The sequence below is a fragment of the Phaethon lepturus genome, unplaced genomic scaffold (genome assembly GCF_000687285.1).
Source record: "Phaethon lepturus isolate BGI_N335 unplaced genomic scaffold, ASM68728v1 Scaffold58042, whole genome shotgun sequence".
In the NCBI taxonomy this organism is placed as follows: Eukaryota; Metazoa; Chordata; class Aves; order Phaethontiformes; family Phaethontidae; genus Phaethon; species Phaethon lepturus.
Window position 1 is genome coordinate 1 of NW_010522331.1, and position 24,281 is coordinate 24,281.

Consider the following 24,281-nt stretch of genomic DNA (forward strand, 5'->3'; position numbering starts at 1 on the left):
CCCGGGTCTGAGGGGGCGGCCGGTCTGGGCCCCGCCGAGCTTGGTGCTGGCTCACCGCCTCTGCGCTGCCGTGGGCCTCGCTGAGGTGGTGCCTTTGCCCGCCCTCCCGGCAGCCCCCAGGTCCCTCTTCCTGCCGAGGCCTCGTGACGTCTCTTCTGTCTTTCCTGCAGAGGTTTTTTCCAGGACACGATTATGAGTGATCAAATCCAGTTCATTGTTGAGAAGCTCAATCAGGAGCCCTTCAGGAAGAACTACAATTTAATCACGTTTGACTCCTTAGAGTCAGTGCAGCTGTTGCAGCTGCTCAATGATGTTCTGGGGGAGATTGACCCAAAGGTAAGGCAAGCAATCAGAGGTGCTCAGACCTGTGTAATTGTGAACATATTAAATGGGCTTGACACAGAAATTTGCTTTTCTTTCAGTCTGGCTCTGTATAATCTTGTGGCATATTTGGTTTACCAAAATAGCTTGTATGAATCTTCCTGGAAATAAATGCCTGGCAAGAATCCTTTCTGTCTATGTGTGTTTGGCAAACATCTATGTGTTTTTGGCAAACCAGGAAATGTTTCTTGGGCCAGGGATACTGGATCCCAGCCCCCCAGAGACTGATGACTGTATATTTTTCCTTGGGAATCAGGATACAGATCTTAACTTGGTTCATACTGACAACCACTGTGTTCTTAAGTCAAAAATCAGCCTGTCTTGCACATGTACAGAGGGCAGGAACTGATCCAGAACAGAACCTCATGATTTAGCTCTTGCAATAGATAATGAATCCCGCTCCTTTGAGGCTACCAAAAGTGTAAGATCAGAAGAGATCGTTCATACATCTGGGGCATAGATGAGGTTCCATGAGCTGGGAGAATGTATATCTAGAATAAATTTATCTGAACACACATGTTGGAAAAAAATCCATTCAAAGAAAATTGAAGTTTGGTGATAAAAAGGGTGTTCTGTATGGAGCATCTCACTTCCTCGACTTATCATGTGATAAATGGATGAAGTAAATTCTTTCAGTGTTGTTAGTTAATTAGCATGACTTTGACAAGCAGTGGATAATGAATTTTTTTTTTTAAACTATATAGCATGCTGTTGACATTAGAGAGGAGCTGCCGGAACAAACAGCTAAAAGAATGTTGAGTCTTCTTGGTATTCTTAAATACAAACCTCCAGGAAGTATATCAGACTTGTAAGTATCTTTTTGTCTACAAACCATGGTAAAACGTCTTTTACAGCTTATGCGGTAACGACCTTTAACTCAGTAGTTGTGCGTATTTTTGACCTCCACTGTCCTGGTGGGTATGTGTAACGCCTTGAAGACAGCTCCTCCCTTGTCCCTATAGAGCATGGTATAGGGGATGCCGGCAGAAGGCTCCTGCAGGTGTAGGCTGCCCCTCGGGCCCTGCTTGCAGCAGCTGCTATTGCGGAGCCAGCCAGGAGAGGGTGCCGCATGACTGGCAGGGTCAGTCCCTTCCCCAGCCCTTTCAGACCAGCCGCCCGAGGCTGGATTGCACCCACCTGCGCCAGGTTATAACCCAGAAAACCCACACTCTTCCCACATTGCCTTTATTCCCGAAGAATATCGCAGAAAAGGAAGAGTTGTTGTTGCTGGCTTTAGCCTTTTGATGTATTATGGGGTTTTTATCGATCTCAAGGTAACAGAATCAGCATCATAAATAGCAAACCGGCATCATGAGTGTTTTCTCTTTTAACAGCATTAAGAAAATCATTAGGCAAGTGAAGAGGGAATGTCAAAATATTGCAAATTGTTTGTTCCAAGCCAGTGTTCTTTAGTTTGAGATTTATTGGTATTTTCCTTTTGTTGTTTTCATGTAGGAGCGCATTTCGCCAAGGGTTAGTTTCTGGAAGCAAAACTGTAATTCATCCTGTCTTACATTGGCTTCTTCAGAGGACCAATGAACTCAAGAAAAGAGCTTACCTGTCACGTTTCTTAGTAAAATTGGAAGTGCCAGCAGAGTTCCTACAGGATGATACTGTGGCTGACATCAACAAACAGGTACCATTTTTCATGAATGCCAACATTTAATTAATTAAACTGCCAATAGGAGGAGGGATAAATGAATCATGTTCAAGTGAGTTACGTTAAGAGCATGTTGGAATCAAGGGTGAGCAAAGATTTGTAGTAAGAAATACGTGTCTTTGCTGCCTTTCTTCCAATAACCGTGAAATTGTACATTAATAGGTAGCATTGAATTAAAAGGTTTTAAACCCATTAAGTACTGGGTACTAAATAATGTTCGGAGCCATGTTGGCGAAGACACATTTTTATTTTTTAATTTGTAAACACTTTTTTTTCCCCTATGAACTATGACATGGATATATTACCACTTCAGACTAGTCTAGAAAATGTTATGACCAAGTCTCCTAATTGTCAATTAATTGTATAATATTTAGCTCCTAATATTTATACTAGCCTTATCCTACTTCTGCTTCAACCATTTATTTTTTTGTGAATAAGTAAAAAAAATTCTTTTTCCTGGACTGACATTCCTAGTCATTATGTTCCCACTTCTTTTGTGAGCATTAAATGGTGATTTTTAGATAGTCAGAGTGGGTGGGTTTGAAATGTAAAGCTTATAGTGAACCAAAGTTATGTTTTTAGATCCATATTATCTGAGGTACATATTTACCTAATTTTTATCCAGTTTTCTGTGCCTTTTGTTATGTATAGTGACTTGCAAAATCACAGTGGTTTTGAACATTTGTAACAGATAACTTGATATATTCACTGTGCACCAGCAAAGCTGTATAATCTGACTGAAGGTTGACTAAGCCTTTTATTTTTTTGTTACCACTACCAGTATTGGATTTATAACTTGGAATAACTAAGCAGAAGCAGCAAAGAGAGAAAGGAATGCAGATTTTATGTTTTTTCAGTATGTCACAGTCTTAGTATGTATAAATATCCAACTCCATTATTTCCATTACGTAAGATGTGTTCCTTTTTAGGCTTACAGTAATATAAAACCTCCTTACTAAACTAATGCCCTGCTGATTAATTCAAAACAGAAGTTGGGGTAATATAGTGCCTTAATGTAATTTAACATTACCATGCAAATATTTATATATTAATTAATTAAAGAATTAGCCTGAAGTATTTAGCTAGACAAGCTCAATAGTGTATTTTAAGAGAAACTTTGCAAACATGAACGTTTGGAAATCTTCCAATATGGTCAAGTTTTATGGGTGTATAGAATCAAGCTCAAATGTACTTTTGTAGATTATTGAAACGAGATACTCAGAATACTTGCCACCTTCCCAACTGCTTTGTGATTTGGACATCAGATTGGCTTCAGTGTGTAATTTAAAAAGTAAGCAACTCCAGGCATAAAACTGGTTGTCCAATCTTCAGTGAGGTGCCCTCAGGTGCCAGGAATCTTTCCACTGCAGGAACCTGGATGTTCTTCCGTCATTTGAGTGTGTCACTTACTATTTTATCTTCTTCTCAGTAGCCATTTTATGGTGTTTTTTGTGTTTTTTTAATTAATTCCAGCTTGTCAGTGTGTGCCTGGTATTGAAACAACCAGAAATGAACAGAGCATTCTAGATGCTGGTTCACCAGGGTTTTATAGAATGGACTTGCTGCTTCACTGCTTAGGGATATGATGCCTTTGTTTGAACTGGCCTTTGCCGTTGCCATTTTGTGTTCAACATTCATATCAATTGCTCTCTCCAGGAAGTAAAAAATGACTTGATATTCTCTTCTTAGATTTTTCCATCTTACTGAATGCCTGTTTCTGTGGAGATTATCTTTCCTTATATCTCAGCTTGCATTTCTCCAAGTTGAATCTAAATTTATTTCCTATCCATATTTCTAAACTCTTTCTGTCCCCTGTTATTTCTCTACCCACACAGACTTTCACACTGCCTCTCAGTTTAAGATTACTGGTGGGCAACGTACTAGTGTGGAAGTAGCACACTGTCTACTGCTTTCTAACTACCGAACTACATATATCAATCTCTGTATTATACTGAGGGCATGATTATGCAATGTGTCAAAACTATTTCTCACATGTTAAGTCAGGTGTGCTCTTGGACCTTTACTGGATTGAAGCTCAGGGCTCTATAAATTCAAGCCCCATTGCTTTGATCAAGCATGTTGTTAGATCAAGTTTTTCCTTTTTGGGCTGATAAATTTACGTGTGTGGTATACACAGATTTATACTAAGAGAGAATAATTTGTTAATATAGCGTTGTCACTTTCAGATAACATCTTATCTTCCTGTTTTGAAAATATACTACGTATTACAAGGGAAGAGGTGAAAATACTGAAGAAATTGTGAAACTTCTGTGTGTACCTTCAAATAGAAGATAATTCACTGTGATTTTTTTATTTTTGCTTTATAAATTGACAAGCTTTTGTGATGAAAAGATGCCTTTAATTCCTGTTCTTGCCATATTTCTGTATTTACTGTCGTATAAAGCTACATGTTGATCTGAAAATCCTTAGACACAGCGCTCATTCTGCATGGTTTTTATTTCATTTTGTAGTATGAAGAACTGATGGAAGCATTTAAAAACCTACATAAGGAGTGTGAGCAGCTCAAAACATCTGGTTTATCTACTGCAGAAATAAGAAGGGTAAAAAAATCTGACAAAATTGCACAACATTTGTTTAGATTTTTTTTGAATGTCAGTTCTATTTTTATTGGTTTTGTGGACTTGTAGTGTGTAAGTTGTAGAGGTCAGAGCTGGTAGGCACTGCAACTGCCTTTTTGAAACTGGTCTCTGTTGGCAAACAGATTAGAAAGTCCTCGCTCGTGCCTAGAGCTGAGCTTTCTGAAGCAGATTGGGAAACAAGGCTGCCAAGACTCTGTTCAGCATGATTTGCAAATATTACAACTCCTTTTCCTGTGAATGCAAACTGATACAAAGCCTGTTGCTTTACTGATATCAGGTAATGATTTCAGAGAATTTTGAATGAATTAAGAGCTTAAGTCAACAAAAATGATGATCCTGTGTGGCCAAGGTGTTAAGTAAAGGTATTTGCTCTGTTTCAGCAAAATATTTAAGCACGGGTACAGCTTTCCAGTAAGACATATGGACAAGTTAAGCAAATGTTGAGATAAGGCCTAAATTTGGAGAATTTATTTCCCTTTCTCATAACTATCAACCTCTGGAATACTGCTGTTGTAAGATAGGATTAAAGGAGAATAATAATCAGATACATGTTTTAGTACTAGAAAGTGTTTCTTTTAACACAATTTTAATACAAAAAGTGGCAGCAAACATCACTTGTATGCAACTTCATGCAAAATTGTCTGCCAGGAAGTGGGTAATGATGGTAACATTAAGAACACGTTTGACTGCATCAGATGTTGAATCCATGCTGATTTTTGCTTGGTTGTTTCTGTTTGTTTCTTTTTATTCTAGAGAAATCCACCTGCTTTTATCTTAAATGTTTACACTGATATTCAAGGATGCAGATGAAGAAATGTTAGCATAAAGAGTGGGAACTGTGGGGGAAGTAAGAGAGAAAAGAGAGATTGAAATCCTGGATGTTCTGATCATAGATCAATAAAATTATAACCGCTTCAGGGTATTCAGAGAATTCTGATTTCATATTAATCTGATCAGAATTCAGTACAATCCACATTATATTGTAAGTAAATTAACATTTCTTTATCTACCTTTTCTGCTTTTTAGGACATCAGTGCAATGGAAGAGGAGAAAGATCAACTCATCAAAAGAGTAGAGCGTCTTAAGAAGAGGGTAATAAGAGAAGTAACGCAGTTACTTCAGTGTCATAATCCTTGGCTTGCAACTCTGATTTTGGAATGCAAACAAGGATTAAGATAAACATACTGTATGTCTAGGAAGGAATCGAATAACTAATTGACCCACACGGAATCTCCCTAGGCGCTAGTCCAGAGCTTTTAAGAATCTTGAGTCCAGTACTTTGCTGTCATTTCTGAGTAGTAACATGTATGGAAAGGAAGTGCTAAGTGGGCTTGTGAGACATATAATCTCTTTAATTTATTTCTCAACTATCTGACAGTAACATGCACTATTTATCCACTTGCTGTAGGTGGAGACAGTACAAAATCATCAACGAATGCTTGAAATAGCAAGACAGCTTCGCTTAGAAAAAGAGAGAGAAGAATCTTTGTCTCAACAGAAACAAGAACAAAAAAATCAGGTACTGACATAAAAACATACCTATTAAAATAAATAGTTGTTGACATTTGATTGGGAATCAATCAGGAGTACATCAGGGACAACAGTACAGAGTTTCTCCCAACACCAGAAAATTAAAACCCATTTGAAATATCTATGTACATTTTAAGGGAGGAGGCTTGGCCCTGCAAGTTTTGAACACCTCATTCAAGGTACTTGGCTGCCTCAGCTGCCACTGACATCATCATTTAGCAGTCCCAGGAAATGTTCCATGACTTATTGTTGTAGCACCCGAAGAGAATTCTTTATATTTACGGTAGTGAGCAAATGTTTCCTTAGTTTGATTTGTATCTCTCTGCATCTGCAGTAAGATTTCAGGGGCTGAAATCTTAACACAGAAAGTACCTCAGCTTTTTGCTGGGTCGCGACAATATGGATTCAGGAGCAACCTTGGGATTTTTGTCCTCGAGTTGGGCAAAAATGATGTCCTGAGAAGCACTGGAAGCAGTTGACATCTGAATGTAAGGGTGGGTTTTATTCCTGAGCTATGTTGTCAAAGCAAGATACTTTAATAAAATCCAGTGCTATATTGTTATATCCTCTCACCAAATTCTGTGGCATGAACTTCAACACTGTATTAAATGGGGAAAACCCCCCAGATTTGTAGTAGTGCCATCTATATCTGGATGTGGAATCAGTGGGAATCAGTAGGCTTTCAAGCTGTTGGGTCTTTGCTTGAACCTGAGTGAGATCACAAGTAAAACAAATGTGATATCCAGCTAATTCCAGTTTTTCGTACACATCTCTCTCTAAATCACAAAAATCCTAATCAACTGGGTATTGTTTGGCAGCAGGCTTTCCAGTGTGCTCACAAGTTGGACAGTGAACTGCTGTGACAACTCAGTTGCATTGCAAGAGCTGCAGTATAAGGATAGTTATCTGCTGCAATCCTGATTCTTGCTGTCTTTTTTTTTTCTGTTCTAATGTTCAAGCCACCCATATTTTTAGTTGAAAATTGTTTAATGAATTTCTGCCATAGAGAAAATATCACTTGGGAGTACAAGAATACTTCCCTCAATTACCACTAAAGAATACCAAGTAAGCCCAGGCCAATTGTTGAAAATTTGTTTTGGCACATTTCCTTGTGAAACAGATAATCACCAGATGCTTATAGCTCCCATTATTTGTATTTGGGGTTCTTTTTGATACTCTCTTGTTTTAGTTGATTGAATATGCATTTCAAAGGAATGAGCTTATGTGTTTCCAATTCTCTCTCAAAAGTTGTTCCACGCGGAGCAGAGGCTGCGAAGAGCACAGCTCCAGCTGAAGGAGATGCATCATGCAGTAGTGGATTCAAAACCTGAAAGTAAGTAGTAATCTATAAAGGCTTGGGGTTTACACTTGTGTTAGAAATTAAATCAAAACCGGATGGCTGTCAGTAATATGGTAGTGCCAAAAAGCGTGTAGGAACTTAAGAGAATCTAAAGGAAGAATATGTTCTAAAGGTACGTGCTGGAGATCCTAAGGCTGAATGTGCCTTGCCACAAAAAACCAGGGAGACAATCACAAGGGAGATGATATCAGTCATATTTTTGAGGTTCGCGTTTTAAAAGATCTTAAAACAGTTAATACTGAATACTAACCATAATACTCTACAAGAAAAAAAGCAGTTGGAACTACAAAGGGTTGGAAAAAGCGGAAACCTCTTACTAAATCAGAATTTTGTCTTTTCTGTTTGTAATTGGTGGGCATTGGTGAAATACTGCTTCTTAAATTTTCTTAATGAATGTACAAATACATTGAATACTGTGTTTTATTCAGTGTAGATGTGGTTTTCTAGTTACCTTCTATAAAATATTTTAAAAGTTTTAAGGCCTGTATCTTACCGTAGTGCAATTTTGTGTTGTAGTTTTGTATGGTGCCAAAAATAAAGCTACTTCCTAATTAAACTTTTTTTCCTAGATCATGAGTTATATATACACACACACAGACACTTATATAAGACTATAAGTATATACACTAGATCTATCTATATATTAAAGCCTATATATTTATATATTAATATATTTGTTTACATATAAAATACTTTGTTCTCATTATATGACTAGCTGATTGAGTTGTATCTTGCTGTATGATATTAATAATAGCAAGATTGCTTCTCATTTTCAGTGATATCTTAGTCTGCCAATAACCTCAGCGAAATAAATTATACTACTTATGGAGTAAGTTGGTACTCTATAAGCATTTCTAAAAATAGCAGGTGGGAAGGAATTGCAGTTATTAGATAAATGCTTAACTAACTGTCTCCAAAGGCTACAATTTGACAACCTCTAGGTTTCTGATGATTTAATCACTGTGAAGGAAATGTAACAAGGATTAGCCTGGCAGTTTGACAGCAAAACTGGGAGCCAGTTTAGGGCTCAGTGTTTCAAATGTATATGAGCTTTGGCAAATCACTTAATCCCTTTCAGTTTGTTTCTTGCACTTGGTTATTAATAACACATCACAGGATTGATAGAGGTTTTATGTGCTGTTCATACAGGCATTGGGGTTGATTTATAGGGAAATACTTTACTGTATGTGAGATAGCATGAAGGTGTAAGACTCAGAATAGTCCTTTTCACAGGGCTTTTCCAGTTGCATTCGAAGTTGCTGTGGTAAAAAAAATGCCGTAGAATGAATTTTATTATATGTATAAATTACTTCTAAAATGATAGAATCTGACTATTTATCGATTTAAACTTAGTAAAGTAACTAAGTTTAAATTGTCCTACTCTTTCAAGTACATTTAATATTCCAGTTGCATGACATAACTGCTTTGGCAGCTGTTTTGAGTTAGAGAATTTTTTTCAGTCACCACCACATTGTGTTGTTCTTACTTCGCAATTTTACTTTAATTTTTTTATGATGCTCGTCAGCCACTGAACCACAAATGGAACTAAAAGAGTATCTGAACTATCTTCTATACTCAAAGGGACCTGCAGTGGATTTTGTAACTGTTCCATTTTTGCAGTAGCTATCAGGGAGTTTATACAGCAAAGCTGTGTCAACATTTCTATTTCAGTTCCTGGGTTTTTTTTAAGGCCAATGGAAACTTAATGGGTTCAGTTCACAGAAGCAAAGGCAACATAATAAAAAGCCAGTAAATATGTCATTTAATCATTGAGATGAAAATAAAGATAAAGTTAACATATTTAATTTCCTTATCTTGAGTCCTGCTCGTAGCGGAAAAAAAACGTGTTTAGATGTTCTGAAGAAAACTTGCAGTCATTACGTAAGAAAACTTGTGTTGAAATTTTGCCCAAACAAAGACTTCAAGACTTAGCTTTGTAATTGCTTTTTCCCCATAGTAGTTACAAAGACACTGCCTGTAGTAGCAATTACAGAACGCCAAATATGTTTTTTAAATAATTGAAATTAGGTCACCACAGTGCACTGAATAGGATTACATTTATTTTAAAAGCTTTGTTGGTCTGCAGTTAGCACAATTTATTTTATTTTAAAAATTCCCATTAGCTGCAGTTTGGTACCTCAGCTGCCTGCTCGTATCAATATAGCTTGTATGCTGACAATTCAACTACTGGTTGGTAGGTGTGGATTTTCACTGGAAGTTAGATACTTTCCTTTACGAGAATTTTCTTCCATTTTTAATACTTCAGGTGGTTTTACTTCCAAAGCAAGATAAAATGAAACAAGTTGTTGTTAATGAGTGGCAGCTTTTTGTTTGTCTTACAGATGCATGTTGCTTTCATTACTTCATCTTATAATTAATTTAGGATGAAGTACTTTAAAGAAATGTAAAGGAACTCTTTAAGGAATGCAACTAGTACGTATTCATGAGTGTCATTAGCATGCAAGTAGCATCAGTCTGCTTTAGCTGTGCCAGGAGAATACAGCTTATGGTTAGTAGATTTTTAACTCTTAGAAATACAATATTTAGAAGACTTTGTATTGTCTCATGAAAAACAATTGATTTTTATGAGATGTTTTGTAGACTCAAATTGATCATACTGGTTTCCGCAGTACACTCCTTCCCTGTTTATTATAAACTTATTATGTATAATAATAAACAGTGTATATGTGTATGTATAATAATAAACAGTGTATAATAATAAACAGTATGCTGTTTAACTACAGAGAGGCAGTTGCTGCTGGTAGCACTAAGTATCATGAATTTTGCAGTTTCTGGGTTTTTTTGTGTTGATGTTGTTGTTCTGGATATGAATAGTATTTTTATTAACACTGACCACTAGTTTGAATAACCTGGCTCATGCTTTCTCTGCAAGATTGCCATCTTTTTGCTTTGAATATCTGCTGGCACTAACACAAATTTTTAATGCCAAGAAGTGAACTGAGTTACTGAAATTCTTGATCTCTGTCCATTTTCGGAACATTATTGTTCACTTTATTGGCAGAAATATGAAGAAGTGGATGACTAGCATGAAAATATTGATTAAAAGAATGTGTTAAGGTGATTGTTGTTGGTAAACAGTGAAATGTGTAATTTATATATTTCATTAAGTTAATATGTAGTAATAGATTTAGAGCACTGAGAACTTCAAAGATACTGGTCAAAGTGGAATTGCTTTGTACAGATACCTATTTTATGTCATTCTGAACACTTGATGAAAAATAGAAATTTAGGATGCTATTATTTAAATATTCCATTTGAATGAAAACATTAACATTTTTATTTCCATAGAACTATCTTTTCCAAAAATTCCAAGTTTAAATGATCTCCACCAGTACTGAAGACCACATTACAATTAAAGTTATAGATATATTTGGTAAAGGAGAATGGCTTAGGTGTAACTTTTTTTCCATCTTTAAATGATTATATTTAATCTCAGTTGATGCAAGGTCACGGGTAAAGCACTTTTAAGCTAACTTGGTGTCTTTGATGAGAATAGAAGTCTGGTTGGTAAGATTAATAGTATTGCTATGGTTGACTTTTTTAAGACCATTGACTCTTAACCTTTACCCCATTTTGAAGAACAAACAAGGCAGCAAAAAGTCTGCATGATCTCAGTTAAAAGGATTAAAAGGAGTTTACTGAAAGTTGTAGAAAGTAAATGAATTGGGGAGTCATCACTGAGTGGATGTGTTTCTAATCGGGACACGCAGAAACCAATGTTTGGTTCTCTTTTGTCTAGTATTTACATCAGATACCTGAAAGAAAACAGTAAATGATCACTGGTGAAATTGTCAGGTGAAATAAAAATTTGGGAAATGCCTGAATAATGAGGAGAGCAGGTTGTTGATTTGCAGTGACCTTAATCACTTAGGAAGCCAAGCCCATGCCAAGAGTATGTATTTTAAGGAAGAGCAAAATGCCACAGTATTCCTCTAGATATGCAATGTAGTTATAGCACGTGGGACTTGTGACTCTGAAAAGGACTTGTGGGTCATGGTGTAACAATGGTAGAACTGGACCTCCCAGTGTCAAAGATTTGGTGCTATCCAAGCATTTATTTACGGAAGAAAATGGAGTAAGAGAGTTGTATTACCTTACATTGTAACTCTGATACATCCATCACTGCAACACTTGAGTCCATTTACCAGAATTCAAGAAGGATGTTGAAAGGTCAGAGAGATTTCAAAGAGCATCAATAATAATTATAAACATGGAAAGCATAACAGTGGCAAATTCAGGAAGCTTTTTCATTTTTGAAGGAACTATCTAAAGAATGATTTGATCATAATCTGTCAGTGTTTGCGTGTCCCAGGCCTCTGTTTAATACAGGGAAATTGGAAGTGATGTCATTGGAAGCTGTGAATGGAGTCATTTCAGTGCTCAGTACTTACTGAGGATGACTGCAGAAAGGGAAGCAAGGGCTTTGATACAAGTGAATGCCGTGTGGAAGTCTGTTCGAGATGTGCTTTTGTCGTGGCCTTCCTCTGTGATATTAAAGGAAGAGTTTGCAGATAGTCTATAAAATGAGTGCTCCTCTTTTTTTCTTTTTTCTTCTTCCTCTTTTTTAGAAAATCAGTGTTGCAAATGATTTTGGTATAGGATGCACAATTGATAGCCTGTAGAGGGAAAAGAAGTAGGAAAACTAGTAGGAATCTGAGCGCAAGGTGAATCAAGTTTTAGATCCATTAGCAGAATTATGCAGAGAAACTTGCCTCTTTTCTGCGTGACTGAGCAAGCACTAAGAAATTCTTTCTCCCATCCCTCTCTTTGTAATAAAAATAATAAAAAAAATTTGAATGGAAAACATGAGTTGCTGTTAATAGCTCTCCACATGTAAATACGTGGTTGGCAGAACCTTGCTAAAATAACCTTAGGGCACAGAGCCAGACTCTCTGGGCAGCTTACGTATGTAGATTTTGTAACCATAAGTCAATGCTAAAACATTAAAAACAGAATTTACATGTGTAATGGAAAGATTTAAAGTATGCTTGCTTTTCTTTCCTCTAGCCTGGGAATTTGAAAAAAGAATGTTTTACACTGAAAAAAAAAATTAAAACAAGAGCTGCCCTATGTTTTGTTTTTTAAGGTTCTGTCAAGCAGCAAAAATTGCTCTTCCATACTTCTCCATATGTTGAATCGTATCAGAGGAAAAATATATCCAATATATTTAGGGAAAAAACTACATTAGTCATGAGGGATGTTGACATCATCATGTCTTTCCTCATCCAGATGTGAAGTTTTAACTCGTTTCATTGCTTCTTGCACTGTGAAGAGTAAGCATGATGCAGAACCAGTCAGTGTTTAAAAGAAGTTGATAGTAGCTCTGAGGTTATTGAGAACTAAATCTAGATAGTGGTCAAGGTTATATACCCTGTGAAGTCAATAGGTCCCCGCTCTTATGAAAGCAATTGTCTAGGCATGGTTATTTCCTGAGTTTAGTGTCATTTCTACAACAAATTATTTAGGCATATACATTTTTTTATAAGAAAACTGGAGCAGTACAAGAAATAAAGTATAGGCTATATATGCAGATTGTTTTTGCTGCTAAGAGGAAAACAAGAAACTTGTTTGATTAAATTAAAATATTAGTATTTAGTATCAGAATACTTTAATTGATATCCCTTTGATTTCCACACCAAAGATCTTGGTTATAAATATCAAATTGGGAGTTGTGTTCCTAGTCAGTTCTGAGGTGATAATTCAGCTCACAGTGTACGTGGGAAGCTTTGCTGCATTTGCAGAGGTGGTAGATTTCTAGTGAGACATTAAAATGCAATCCCTCCTGCCCAGCTCTGTCGTGGGCTGAGGAAGACTGGAATAGAGTTCTTCTGGAAGAAAGAAGTGGGAATTGAGTAGGTTCAAGTGTGTTTCTCAAGGTATAGCTGTAGTGCCAAGTACATAATGGCTGTTGCATACATAGAGTAACTCCGCTTACCATTCTGAAACCAGTATTGAGGCAGTTCATTTTGCACAAGATAAATGACCTCACCACAAAGGGGGAAAAGTTCATGTGGTAGTGTTGCTTCTCATAAACACAGAAATCAACAAACTAAACTGCTGGAAAAGAGGAATTCCCACTCATTTTTAGTTTGTGTTGATTTTGTTAGCAACGCTGCTTTCCCTAGGGTCTGTTTTCTTTCTGCTAGTTCTTGAGGCTTTCTCAAGAGCTAATGGCTTATTTCCTCTCTGGCAGCTAAACCAGCTTTCCTTTCAGTCTGAGCTGGGAGCAGAGGGTGAGGAGGATCTATCAGTACGGTGTTTCCAGAGGTAAATAGCGGCAGAATAATGGGGGACCCTTTCCTAGGCTTGTATTTCACTTTGTTGTGACCTCCTTTTGTCAGTCAGTGATATGGTCAGCAGGCTTTTTAGCCTGAGAGCCAAAAACTCTGCTTTCACCTACATCCTTTCCCATCTCTGTTTCAGCAACGTCAACAGTATTATTGTATCTCTGTACTCAAGCTTTTCTCTGCTTGTGCAGTATATGGAAGAGACGGAGATTGTGAATGTCTTGTTTTTCTTGTCATTTCATGGTAATTCCATATTCTCCCAAATATGGAGAGACACCCCCCCCCAAAAAAACAAAACAAAAAAACCAAAAACAAACCTCCAGCCAGTAGTTTTAAAAAGTTCCTACTTACCTTTTAGTCATCTAGATAATGAAAAATATTCTGAAATACCTATTCCCACTCTCATCTGACATATAATTTCCAAATCTTACCGTAGGCCTTGGCACAGGTGTCTCGGAGGAGTAATTGCACTAAACTGCCTGTTGTCAGCAGAAGAATGTGTAATTTAAATAGCTGCTTTATTTTATTCTGCCACATTTTTCTAGCTGTATATAGTTCTTATCTGAATGTACCTGTATTTATTTATAAATTATCTGTTAAGGAGGTTAAATTACCTTGCCAGAGCCAAGTCATCATAAGCACGGTAACGTGCAGTGTGCATCAGGCTTGTGTAGAGCAAAATGTATAAATGTGGTTGCTTTACTCAATGGAATTTTGGACGTTACCTAGCAATTCCTTCTTGTTTTTTCTATTATTATTTTCAGCATTCTCAGTCCATATACTGTCCTGAGATTAAACGCTTGTTCTTACAAGAAAAAATCATCTGCTTTTTACGGAGAGGCAATTTGTAAGTGTTCCAGCAGTATAAAAGACCCTTAAAGTAGGCATACATTCAGTTCTGCTCATTTTAAGGGCTTTTTAGATGCCAGTTTAGAATAAAGTCTTCTTTTAAGGTAGAATTTTGAAGGATACAAAAAATCTGTACATGAGGTAGGCCAAATTAAGATCTTTGTACAGATAAAGGATTCACGCTGAGATAATTTGTAGATGAAGTAATTCACACAAAACAATGACCTACGCACTCTGTGGGTTAGACCAACTTCAGGATGCTTGCTCCACTGCTCCAGCCAGGACAGTTCCAAGTGATTACAAGCTTCGAAAAAGCTCTGACCAAGTCAGCATAGCTATGACAAGCTCTGCTGCCCCTCACCTTGTGTGTGCATAAGCACCAAAGTCTAGCTCTCAACTTTTAAAACTTAAAAAGAATATAATTCACAACAAGAACAACAAAAAGTAACATAGAATCCAATATCTTGATGTGTGGAAGATACACATGGGGTTAATGGCTTTTGATATCAATGCTGCATGTTGGATTTTGCATCTGATTCAGCTAGAGTTTCATGTAAGAAGGGTTTTACTTGTTTATTGATGAAAAGAATCTGTCAAGGAGTTAATAGTTACATGTTAGAGCTACAGATGGATAATAATACATATTATGTTGTTCAACATCCAGATTAAAAATCTGAGTCAAGCAACTACCTGTTTCTTTGAGCGTTGAAGACTCAAATGTTACGCTGTTGTAATTGTAATCTGCTGCTGAATACTTTAATGTGTTGGTGAAATCAAACTTAATTATCCGCCACATTACTTTTATAGACACACAGTGATTTAATTTGTTTTTAAGGCTTAATGAAGAAACTGGAAGAGGAGATAAATTTCAATTCATACCTGGTTACTGAAAAAATACCTAGAGAGCTTGAAAGTAAGAAGAATTCAGCGTATTTCTTACAAAAGGTGGTTGCAGAGCCAGCTATGAGTCAATCTGATCTCAGTGTACTTGAAATCAAGGTAAGTTGACCAAGGTCACACTAAATTTGTGTTCTGTAGCATAGTCTGAGGTTGTTGTACACTGTAGTTTTCTTATCCCTACTTTATATCCTTGAGAAAATCTTTCATTCCCAAAGGACCATCCCTTCAGTTGTAAAAGAAGAGATGTTTAATCACTAAATGCAAACTCTCAGATATACTTGGCTGTTATCACAGCATGGCCTTAGACAACTTATTTTTTTAAAGTCAGCCTTGTATTATCTCAATGCCTTAAAAAGGAGCTGAATTGCACTAAGCGTGATACTGTCGTGCATTTTATAACGTATAAACCAGGAATTTATTCACAGAAGGGAATCTCTGTGCCATCTTCGAATTCAGGCCTGTTCTACCACTAATAGCTTTTATAAAGGAATAGAATTTATATTTTTTTCAGGTGTTTGAGTATTTTTAGTCCTGTGGAGCACTTTATTTGAAATCCTTTGCTTTCAAAGTACACGGATATTGCTCATGGAAATCTTAGGGTAATGCCCAACGCTGTACCTGCGTTACGTTTTGACTTCACTGGATTTCAGCACATATTTACACTGCTGGCTTATCAGCACTCATCTAGTTAGCAGAGAATTAAAGGAAGGTTGCTAGGGCTGTGGTTTCCATGGTTGATGAGAATCCCAGTGTAGCATTAAGTCAGGACTGGAAAAGCTGGAATCAGTACACTGGTGTAGCTATGAGTTTCCAGATGCAGTAGGCTCTAAAGTTTCAGCTAGAACGAAGATCAACAATTTGAGACTCTGGACAAACACGTACATTTTGCAGCAGTGGAAAAAAGGTACCGTAGAGCTGGAATATCATGGTCTGTGACTCTTCAAAGTATTGATGAAATTTGATATCACTTAGTTTTTATTTGCTCCCCTTTAAACTTCTGATAAATGATTGAGTGAAAAGAAATTTTATTAATATCGATAAAATTACGTTTTTCACATAGTATGTTACAACATCAGTCTTTTTTCTGTCTGTACCAATTCACATTAATTTTCTTTCCATGTACACCAGTTTACTTCATTTTCAGGGCCAACGTCATGCTTCTGCCTTATCATAAAGGCACAGAACTGGAAATCCAAAACCATAGCCCCTTCCTGGCCAATACTTAATGACTCATTGAGTTTTTTGGGTTTGTTTTCTCTGTTTTAAAAATGGAACTAGCTGGATTGTAAATCTAGTTTGCAAAGCATTTAATTCTTGGAGAAGACAAAGAAATAAAACTCCATTTCCTCAGTTTTCTACTCTGTCTTACAGATAAATGAAGTAAATGCACAAATGAATCAGCTTATTGAGAAGAGAATGATGAAGTATGAGCCAATTGACAGTAAATTTTCTATGTATCGCCAACAGGTGAGAAGGAACAAAACATTTTTTTAAGCAGTAGCAGTTACGTGCTGAGTTTTTCTTTAGTTCGCGTAAATCAGTAGAAGTACATAATAATGAAGAACAAAAAGAAAATAAATAGCTGTTGAACATATGTGTGTTTAGGGCCGAGTCAAACAATTGCTTTCAGTCATGTTAGTGACTGCTGTCCTTAAGCTGTTAGGTGTTGCTCTTCAGCTACCTCACAGTAATTCTGGAAGGATCATTTTGGAGGAGCTATTTTGGTAAAGCTCCAGCTGTGGACAGATTCTTAAAATGCAGCGTGTGGGCTGACTGCTGCAGCCAGACCTGGATGCAAGGCTTGCTTTCAGTTATGTCCCTTGCTTGTGTTTGACCGGTGCTATTTTTCCCCATTATGTCTATTAAGAAGGTATTCTTTGATTTTTCATCCTGAGGCTATAAAATAGTCTTTCTGTAAAATAGGCTGTCTGATCTAGTCTTAGTAAATTCAGAAGTTATCAAAAGGATTTATGAACTCTGCAATTTTCAAAGCTTACACAGAAATATAAGTGATTTCTTTTCCAGGCAACCTGTACCGCTGCTAATTTTACTGAAGATTTTCATGATGATGCTTATGGTGGCGGTTTAAAAAAATAAAAAGACTTAAGTAAAACGTATCAGTGGGAGGAAAAAAATTGTGATAAAATGTATACTGCAGTTCGATCACATATGCAATATGAAACGCACCATTTTGTTTTGTAAGAGATGATCTTCCCTAAAGAAAAGCCTGCTACCTAATGTGCTGGTACCAAAGACAACTGGCTTGTGATAAAATTATGTTCAGCGGAGGAACCACTCCAGGAGCTCAGGTTGCGGCTGTGAGTTGAAAGCATATGGAGATCTTTGCTTTGTTCTGCTAGGGACTGGCTTCTGTTTCATAAAATAATCATATATATTGTACCACAATTTGTCACTGCAAATATCTTTGTAAAAAAAGCAAAGACCTGAGATACTACCCCAGCAGAATTCTGTTAGATATAGTTTTAGAAATAAACTGGTCCTTTTAACCTAGTGTGAGAAAGGCGGTGTGTATTTTGCTTCATTTTTTCTTAAGTTTTCCTGTTCTTATGAAGAAACCAACCGTGCCTCCAAATTCAGGCACGTGCATCTAAATTAACACGTTGTGTTATTTAAAAATATTTTGAAATAGTATACTTTGCCAAGATAAAAATCCCAAATCTGTTAGCTTCTGGTCAAATGTTAGGTACTATTAAATAATATTGTATAAAATACTATTTTTTTTAGATGCTTTATCTTCTAGATTAAAAAAAAATCTGAAATCTACACTGTTGCTGTACTGTATTGCTGTATTTATCGTCTTCTAGCTATTTGCCAAGATCTAGTGGCTCGGTTCTGCTGTTATTAGAACATATTTCTGTAGGTTGGAGTAGGTTGGAGTTATAAAAATCTGTATTATGACATTTGTGAAATCTTGGATAACTTTCCAGTTAAGCCATGTTGGTGTATCCTACATATGCACAAAAAAGGATTAAGCAGAAGAAATGGAGCAGCTAAAATGCCTACCTTTTTCTTCTGTGAAAAAATGAGGTGAAAAACTGTAAATCTAAAATGTGAAATACATTAACATGAATCTGGGAAAAAAAGGTATGCTTGAAATCTTGGCTGTACTGAGGAAAGTTGGGAGTCTGCAATCAACTCAATGAAGTTGTGGTTTAACCCGCTGTATATAAGGCATAATCGATGCTTTTTTCTTTGCAAAGAGACAGGCCCACATTTCCTAACGAAAATCAGTTTTTGACAGTTAGAATGTGGTTTCAGTGGTGCAATGCCTGAAATTTAATGCATGACATTTTACTAATGATTGAACAAGGCAATTTTTACTTTACTTATCTGTATGCATTTTTAATGATCATGCAGGCATCTATAATTTCCCGCAAAAAGGAAGCCAAGGCAGAAGAACTTCAGGCTGCTAAGGAAGAGATGTCCAGCACTGAAAGGCAGATGCTACAGAAGACCAGTCAGGCCCATGAGTTAGAAGGCTCTGAAGTTCTGAAAGGGGATGAGGTATGCAATAGACCAGTGGGTATAAGGAAGAGGAAATTTGTAAGAGATGGATCAATTTTTGTTAACTCACAATTTCCTTTTAACTTTACATTGCACTAGCTGCTTCTACAGTATCTTACCCATTTTTGTAGTATGTTGTCAAACTACATAGCCTCAGCATTGCAACAGGCTGTCCTCTGCTTTTTTTATGCACATTTTGTCATCGAATTCCAGAAGTAACATCTTTGAAGGCTTTTTTTTTTATTGTGCAGATAGTACAATGCTGTCCAATGCTTTCAAATGCTTTCTAATATTTATACTGCAAAATTATTAATTTCAATTATTCACATTGTACCTAATAGAGTGGAAGGTATATGACGATTTGATGTTGGTCTGAATTAACATTCCAGATTCTGAGTCAAAATAATATCAATATCATCACAAAGGTATGATGGTAAATAACTAGCTATAAAAGTTAAAAAACTAACTAAAAATAACAATTAAGGGATTAGGAGTTCAAGTGATAAGTCACATAGATTAATTTTATTCTTTTATGTATATTAAAAATCTGTGTTACTATCTGTTCTCTATACAATATATGATCATAAAGCATAATACCAGCAATTATCAGCAATGCACTTAGTCCTGTTGTATTTATTACTCACAAAGGTTTTTACTTAAAAAATTTTCCCAGAACCTCCTGAAGTTCCTCTGCAATACAGAGTTTGACTAGCACAATCAGTGTAGTTCTGGCAAAGTTATATTTGAAGCTGTACTTATCAAAGCAGCTCGCTCTTCTTCAAAAGTTTGCAGAGAATGAGGCTGCTGCAGCTGGGTAGTGGTTTGTCAGGAAAATGAATTAACTTTTCTTAAGACAATAATTTTTCTCAGCTTGGAAGAAGCCTGCTGAGAGTACTTGCAGGCAGAATCTCTAAAGCAAAGAGCATTTTAGCTGCATCATTCTCTGATTTAATGTATCTTTTAATTCCCTCCATATTGTGTTAATTTGCGCTGCCATCATTTATCAAGAGTAACGCTCTTTGCTTTCCTTTTCTTTGTCTGTTTCTGTGCTTTTTTTACATACTACTCAATACAAGGGAACGCCCTTTGTAGAAGGAACTCCCTTCCTGATCCCATAGGACATGCCTACTCCACAAAGATCAGTTTTCTTGTAAGGAGTCTTAAAGAGTAAATCAAGTATGGAAACGTGTACACTCATGCATAAAGGCTGCCTGTATAATATGGAATCCATGCATATTTCACTTGTGCCTTCTTGCCTTTCTCTTCTGTAAATCAAGATGAAAACTGCAGGTGGAAGCAATGGCACAGAGACTTTTAAGAACTAAGACTTTGAGTTTTCTTACTGTGACATACTATGCACATTCCATAGGTGTTCCGTAGGTAGCCGTAATAAGATCACTGCTTTAGATTTCTCTCCATTACAAGGTTTTGAACTCTAGTGTGCATGTTGTGAGAGTCTTTGACAACTTTTTAAGTAAAAATAAAAACAGAAAGTAGACAATCTGTGTTTCATGATGTGTGATGGGAAAGAAGTGTTTAATCAACAAGAATGCATTACCAAGACAGCAACATATGTTTTATATTACCTGTAAATGCGCTGTAAGGTAAGAAATAATTCCTGCTTATTCTTGAGAGGGACAACATTCTCTTATCCATAGAAATTCAAGGAGAGCAGGGTAGGAGGGAAACACAGTTACAGAACCTCTGTAACTCTGTAACCTCTGTATCTTAGAGGCTTGGTAATGAAAAATTCAAGTTAGTTGTCTGACACAAGGAAGAGGCTCAAGAAAAAGACAAGACCTGTTTAGAACCTAACCTGCATTCCTTTTGTTCAAACATGTTCTGCTTTTGACTTTTAAAATCTTTTCAAGTTTTCATTTTGAGGAGTGAAGAATAAATGACTGAGCACTTTGGACAAAACCATCAGCTTAAAGTAAGAAGTGTTTGTCTTTTCATAAGAAGCATTTCCTGTTTTGTAAAATACTTTCTGCACATTGGCCCAAGGAAGCCGCTGTTATACAAGCTGTGTCCTGTTCTTGTTTATTACTTCATTAGGTATACTGTAGTGGTACTCACGGGCACCAGTGTAAAGCAGTAAAAAGAGTGTTTCTTATGGCTAAAAACTAGGAAAGCGTTTGAATTCTTGATGATGTTGATAGCTTCTTTTTCAAAGGTTGCAGTTTCCTCATCTGGATAATGGAGATCGTGATACTTAATTTTTTTGTAAATGTCTGCTGCCAAAAATACTGCATAGGACCGTGGTACTATAGTTTTCGTATCTCCTTAAAGTATGTTGCAAACGCATATTATGGAACAGTCTTGCTTCGGAGTCCAGGTTGTGAGAAGACAGGACTGATAGATGAGACCAATAAGTTGTCAGAGAAGAGGTGATGAAGCAAAAGGGATGTGAGCAGGTTATGTCTCATCAGTAAAAGTCTCGGTTCATCACTCACCAGACAACCTTTTGCTATAGATTTGTTTCTGGTATCTTATGCTTTTAAATTTGTATTTTCTGGTTCAGTGCTCAGTTACTCCAGCTTTGAGCCAATACCAAAGGAAATCTTGATTAATGTAGTGGTGAGTCACTGTTGTAATACGTATGTTCAATGGGGACAGAAAGAAGTAGTACTTTCAACCTTCACTTTGCACTCTCTGACAATCAAGAGCTTCCTTACACTTTCTTGTTGCAATTGAACATATTTTACGTTTAGTTCCTCCATTTTCAAAAAGGAAGGAAGGGGGGTTTTTAACAAATAGGTTTGCTGTCTTAAATTTAAAATGGGATTTAATCTAAATGCTACAGTTAAAGAATTCTCTTTCTCCAATACCCAGTATTTCTCATCTTCTCTTTGTCTCGCTTCACTGTGTCCTCTTCTATCATGGCACTCAGAAGACTTGGCAATCAAAGAATTGGTGCCTTCCTAGCTTGTGCTCCCATACCAGTATTTGGATCTCCAGTTGAGGTCTTCTTAGCACTGCATTCACCAAAAGGTCAATCCTGGCTTATGTTTTTAGGTGCTAGCGTTCTGCTTTCTTCTCTAATCATAAAAAGGAATCTTACAGCATTCCAGTTGGTTTGAGAGGTTGCGTAGCTAGATAGAACTTAGAAGAAACAGCAGGGGATAACCAATTCATTTACATCAAACACAAAAAGGTAGGAATAAATTGTCTGCTTTGGGGATTATGAAATCTTTTTCAGTACTTCAAACAAAGTACAATGAGCATGGAGCAAAGTTGGCAGGCTCCTAGCTGCAGCTGTCAGATCCTGAAAATTAGGGAATCAAATGTTGACACTTAGAAGGCTAGATGGTTCAATTACAAGTGATCCTAGGTAAAGCTGTGATATTTTTATCTCTTTACACAACGCATTGTACTTTTCAGAGTTCAGCATTAGGGCCCCAAGAACCTAGACTTTCCCCAGGTATCAGAATAGAATAGTATCATAGCTGTGCTTGGCTGCAGTAGTTGAAATGAATATGTTTTTGAGAATGTGGCATAGAAAGTCCTATCAGTTTATTAATAGATATGTGAGTTTTGCATATTCATTTACATAAGGAGTTTAATTTTTTTTGATAGACATGCTCATCCATGCCTACCTGCCCCCTGGTAAAACAATACCAAAATGTTTCAGTTTGCAGAGAAAACAGTCAGTCTTGGACCACAGATGTTGTTGCTTCTCCTCCAAAACTGTCGGGTCCGTCTGAATCCACCAGCAACAGTTATCTTGGTTGAAACTGGGTGGATGGATTTTTAAGAGAGTAGCTGTAAAGGAGCTGGATTAAGCCAGAACCCAGGATATATTTTCCTATCAGTCTGCTGTCTTTCTCTCAACTTTTAGCTAAGGTTCTAGGTACAGTTATATTCCTGTCTGTCAAAGGCTCCTTACACATGAAAATAGGAGAGTAGCTGGTAGTCAAGTTGTGAGAACAGAAGTGGCAAATCTGTAGGATTCTTACAGAAGCCAGAAGCTTTTTGCTGTAAGAAGTTAACCAGCATTTAAGCCAAATGTATGCAGTGATTCAGACAAATCTGAACGGAACGGAATGCTTTTTCAGCGCCCACTGGCATGAATAAATAATCAATTTTATTGATCTGTGCGTTGTCAGTGATATCTGAAAATGGTTTTTCATTAAAAACATCCTGATTGATCCAAATTGTTAGTAATGCCTACTTTAATACTTCTCTCCTGACCAGAAACAAGCACTCCTAAAAGATATATCCTACTTAATGCTAATGAAGAATTTTCCTGATTGATCTGTCTAATGAGCAGGTTGTAGGATACTTTCATTTTAACAGATTGAAGTAATACTGCTTGTATCTTTTAGAAGTTTGTCTTTCTATGTATGAGTTATTAACTCTAACAGTGGCTGTACTAGCTTAAACTTAGAGCCTCTTTGGAAAAAAACCTGAAAATCTGTCATGATCAGGAACTTTTCCTAACTGAATTTTAATACTTTGGACAGTCTGTGTCCCGTTAATTGGTCTAGTTAGAAAATGAAAACATCTGTTCCTCAATTCTTAGTAAAAAAAGTCAGCGAAGATTTCCTGCCATTATTGTGCTTGTGCAAATAATTTTATTAACAAAACTGTTTATTTGGAACCTTGCTTACATTATGCATTTCAGAAATAAATTTTTTTTACAATTAATACTTTATTTTCTGTAGTACTTTTGTGTGAAGACTATTTTGATTACTATAACACAATCAAATTGATGCAGTAATCCAGAAAATACTGTTTTTAAACATTTGCCTCGAAAGTGCAGGATTAATCTGGGATTTGTTCTTTTCTGAAAACAAGCTTACCCATTTTCTCCTTTAATGATAATCTTGGGATAAAAACCTTGTGAAAACTTCACATGGGGCAAATGTTAGTTTGAAGGAGAAAAACAATGGGCTTATAGTGGAAGCAGAGGACTAAGCATTAGTGGAGCTGGGCTTTGATCCCAGTTCAGCGGTGCACTGAAGCATGTGGTGAACATGATTATGTTCTTTCCTGGAGGGAGGTAACCTGCCGGGCTCTATATGGTCCTGGAGAAGTCATCTTAATAGCCGTGATTCAATTTTGTTGTATTTAGCATTGTTGTAATAATTACTTCACAAAAGTGTTGCAAGACTTAACCAGGTGATAGCAATCACTTGCAGATTGTGGTAAGTGGAGAAGCATAAAGT

At 36.6% G+C, this 24,281-nt stretch overlaps 1 protein-coding gene across 1 annotated transcript in view; it reads left to right on the forward strand.

Annotated features, from left to right (window-relative positions):
* Nucleotides 1–2: 2 nt before the first annotated feature.
* Nucleotides 3–24,281, forward strand: part of IFT81 (intraflagellar transport 81) — a gene marked incomplete at its 3' end in the record, with an annotated part of 29,292 nt that continues 5,013 nt past the window's right edge. Inside the window, exons 1-10 of the mRNA XM_010281753.1 lie at nucleotides 3–336; nucleotides 1,086–1,189; nucleotides 1,837–2,017; nucleotides 4,513–4,602; nucleotides 5,668–5,733; nucleotides 6,050–6,160; nucleotides 7,420–7,504; nucleotides 15,524–15,687; nucleotides 16,960–17,055; nucleotides 18,967–19,113. Coding sequence (XP_010280055.1) covers nucleotides 193–336; nucleotides 1,086–1,189; nucleotides 1,837–2,017; nucleotides 4,513–4,602; nucleotides 5,668–5,733; nucleotides 6,050–6,160; nucleotides 7,420–7,504; nucleotides 15,524–15,687; nucleotides 16,960–17,055; nucleotides 18,967–19,113 — 1,188 coding nt within the window. The remainder of the gene's footprint in view (nucleotides 337–1,085; nucleotides 1,190–1,836; nucleotides 2,018–4,512; nucleotides 4,603–5,667; nucleotides 5,734–6,049; nucleotides 6,161–7,419; nucleotides 7,505–15,523; nucleotides 15,688–16,959; nucleotides 17,056–18,966; nucleotides 19,114–24,281) is intronic.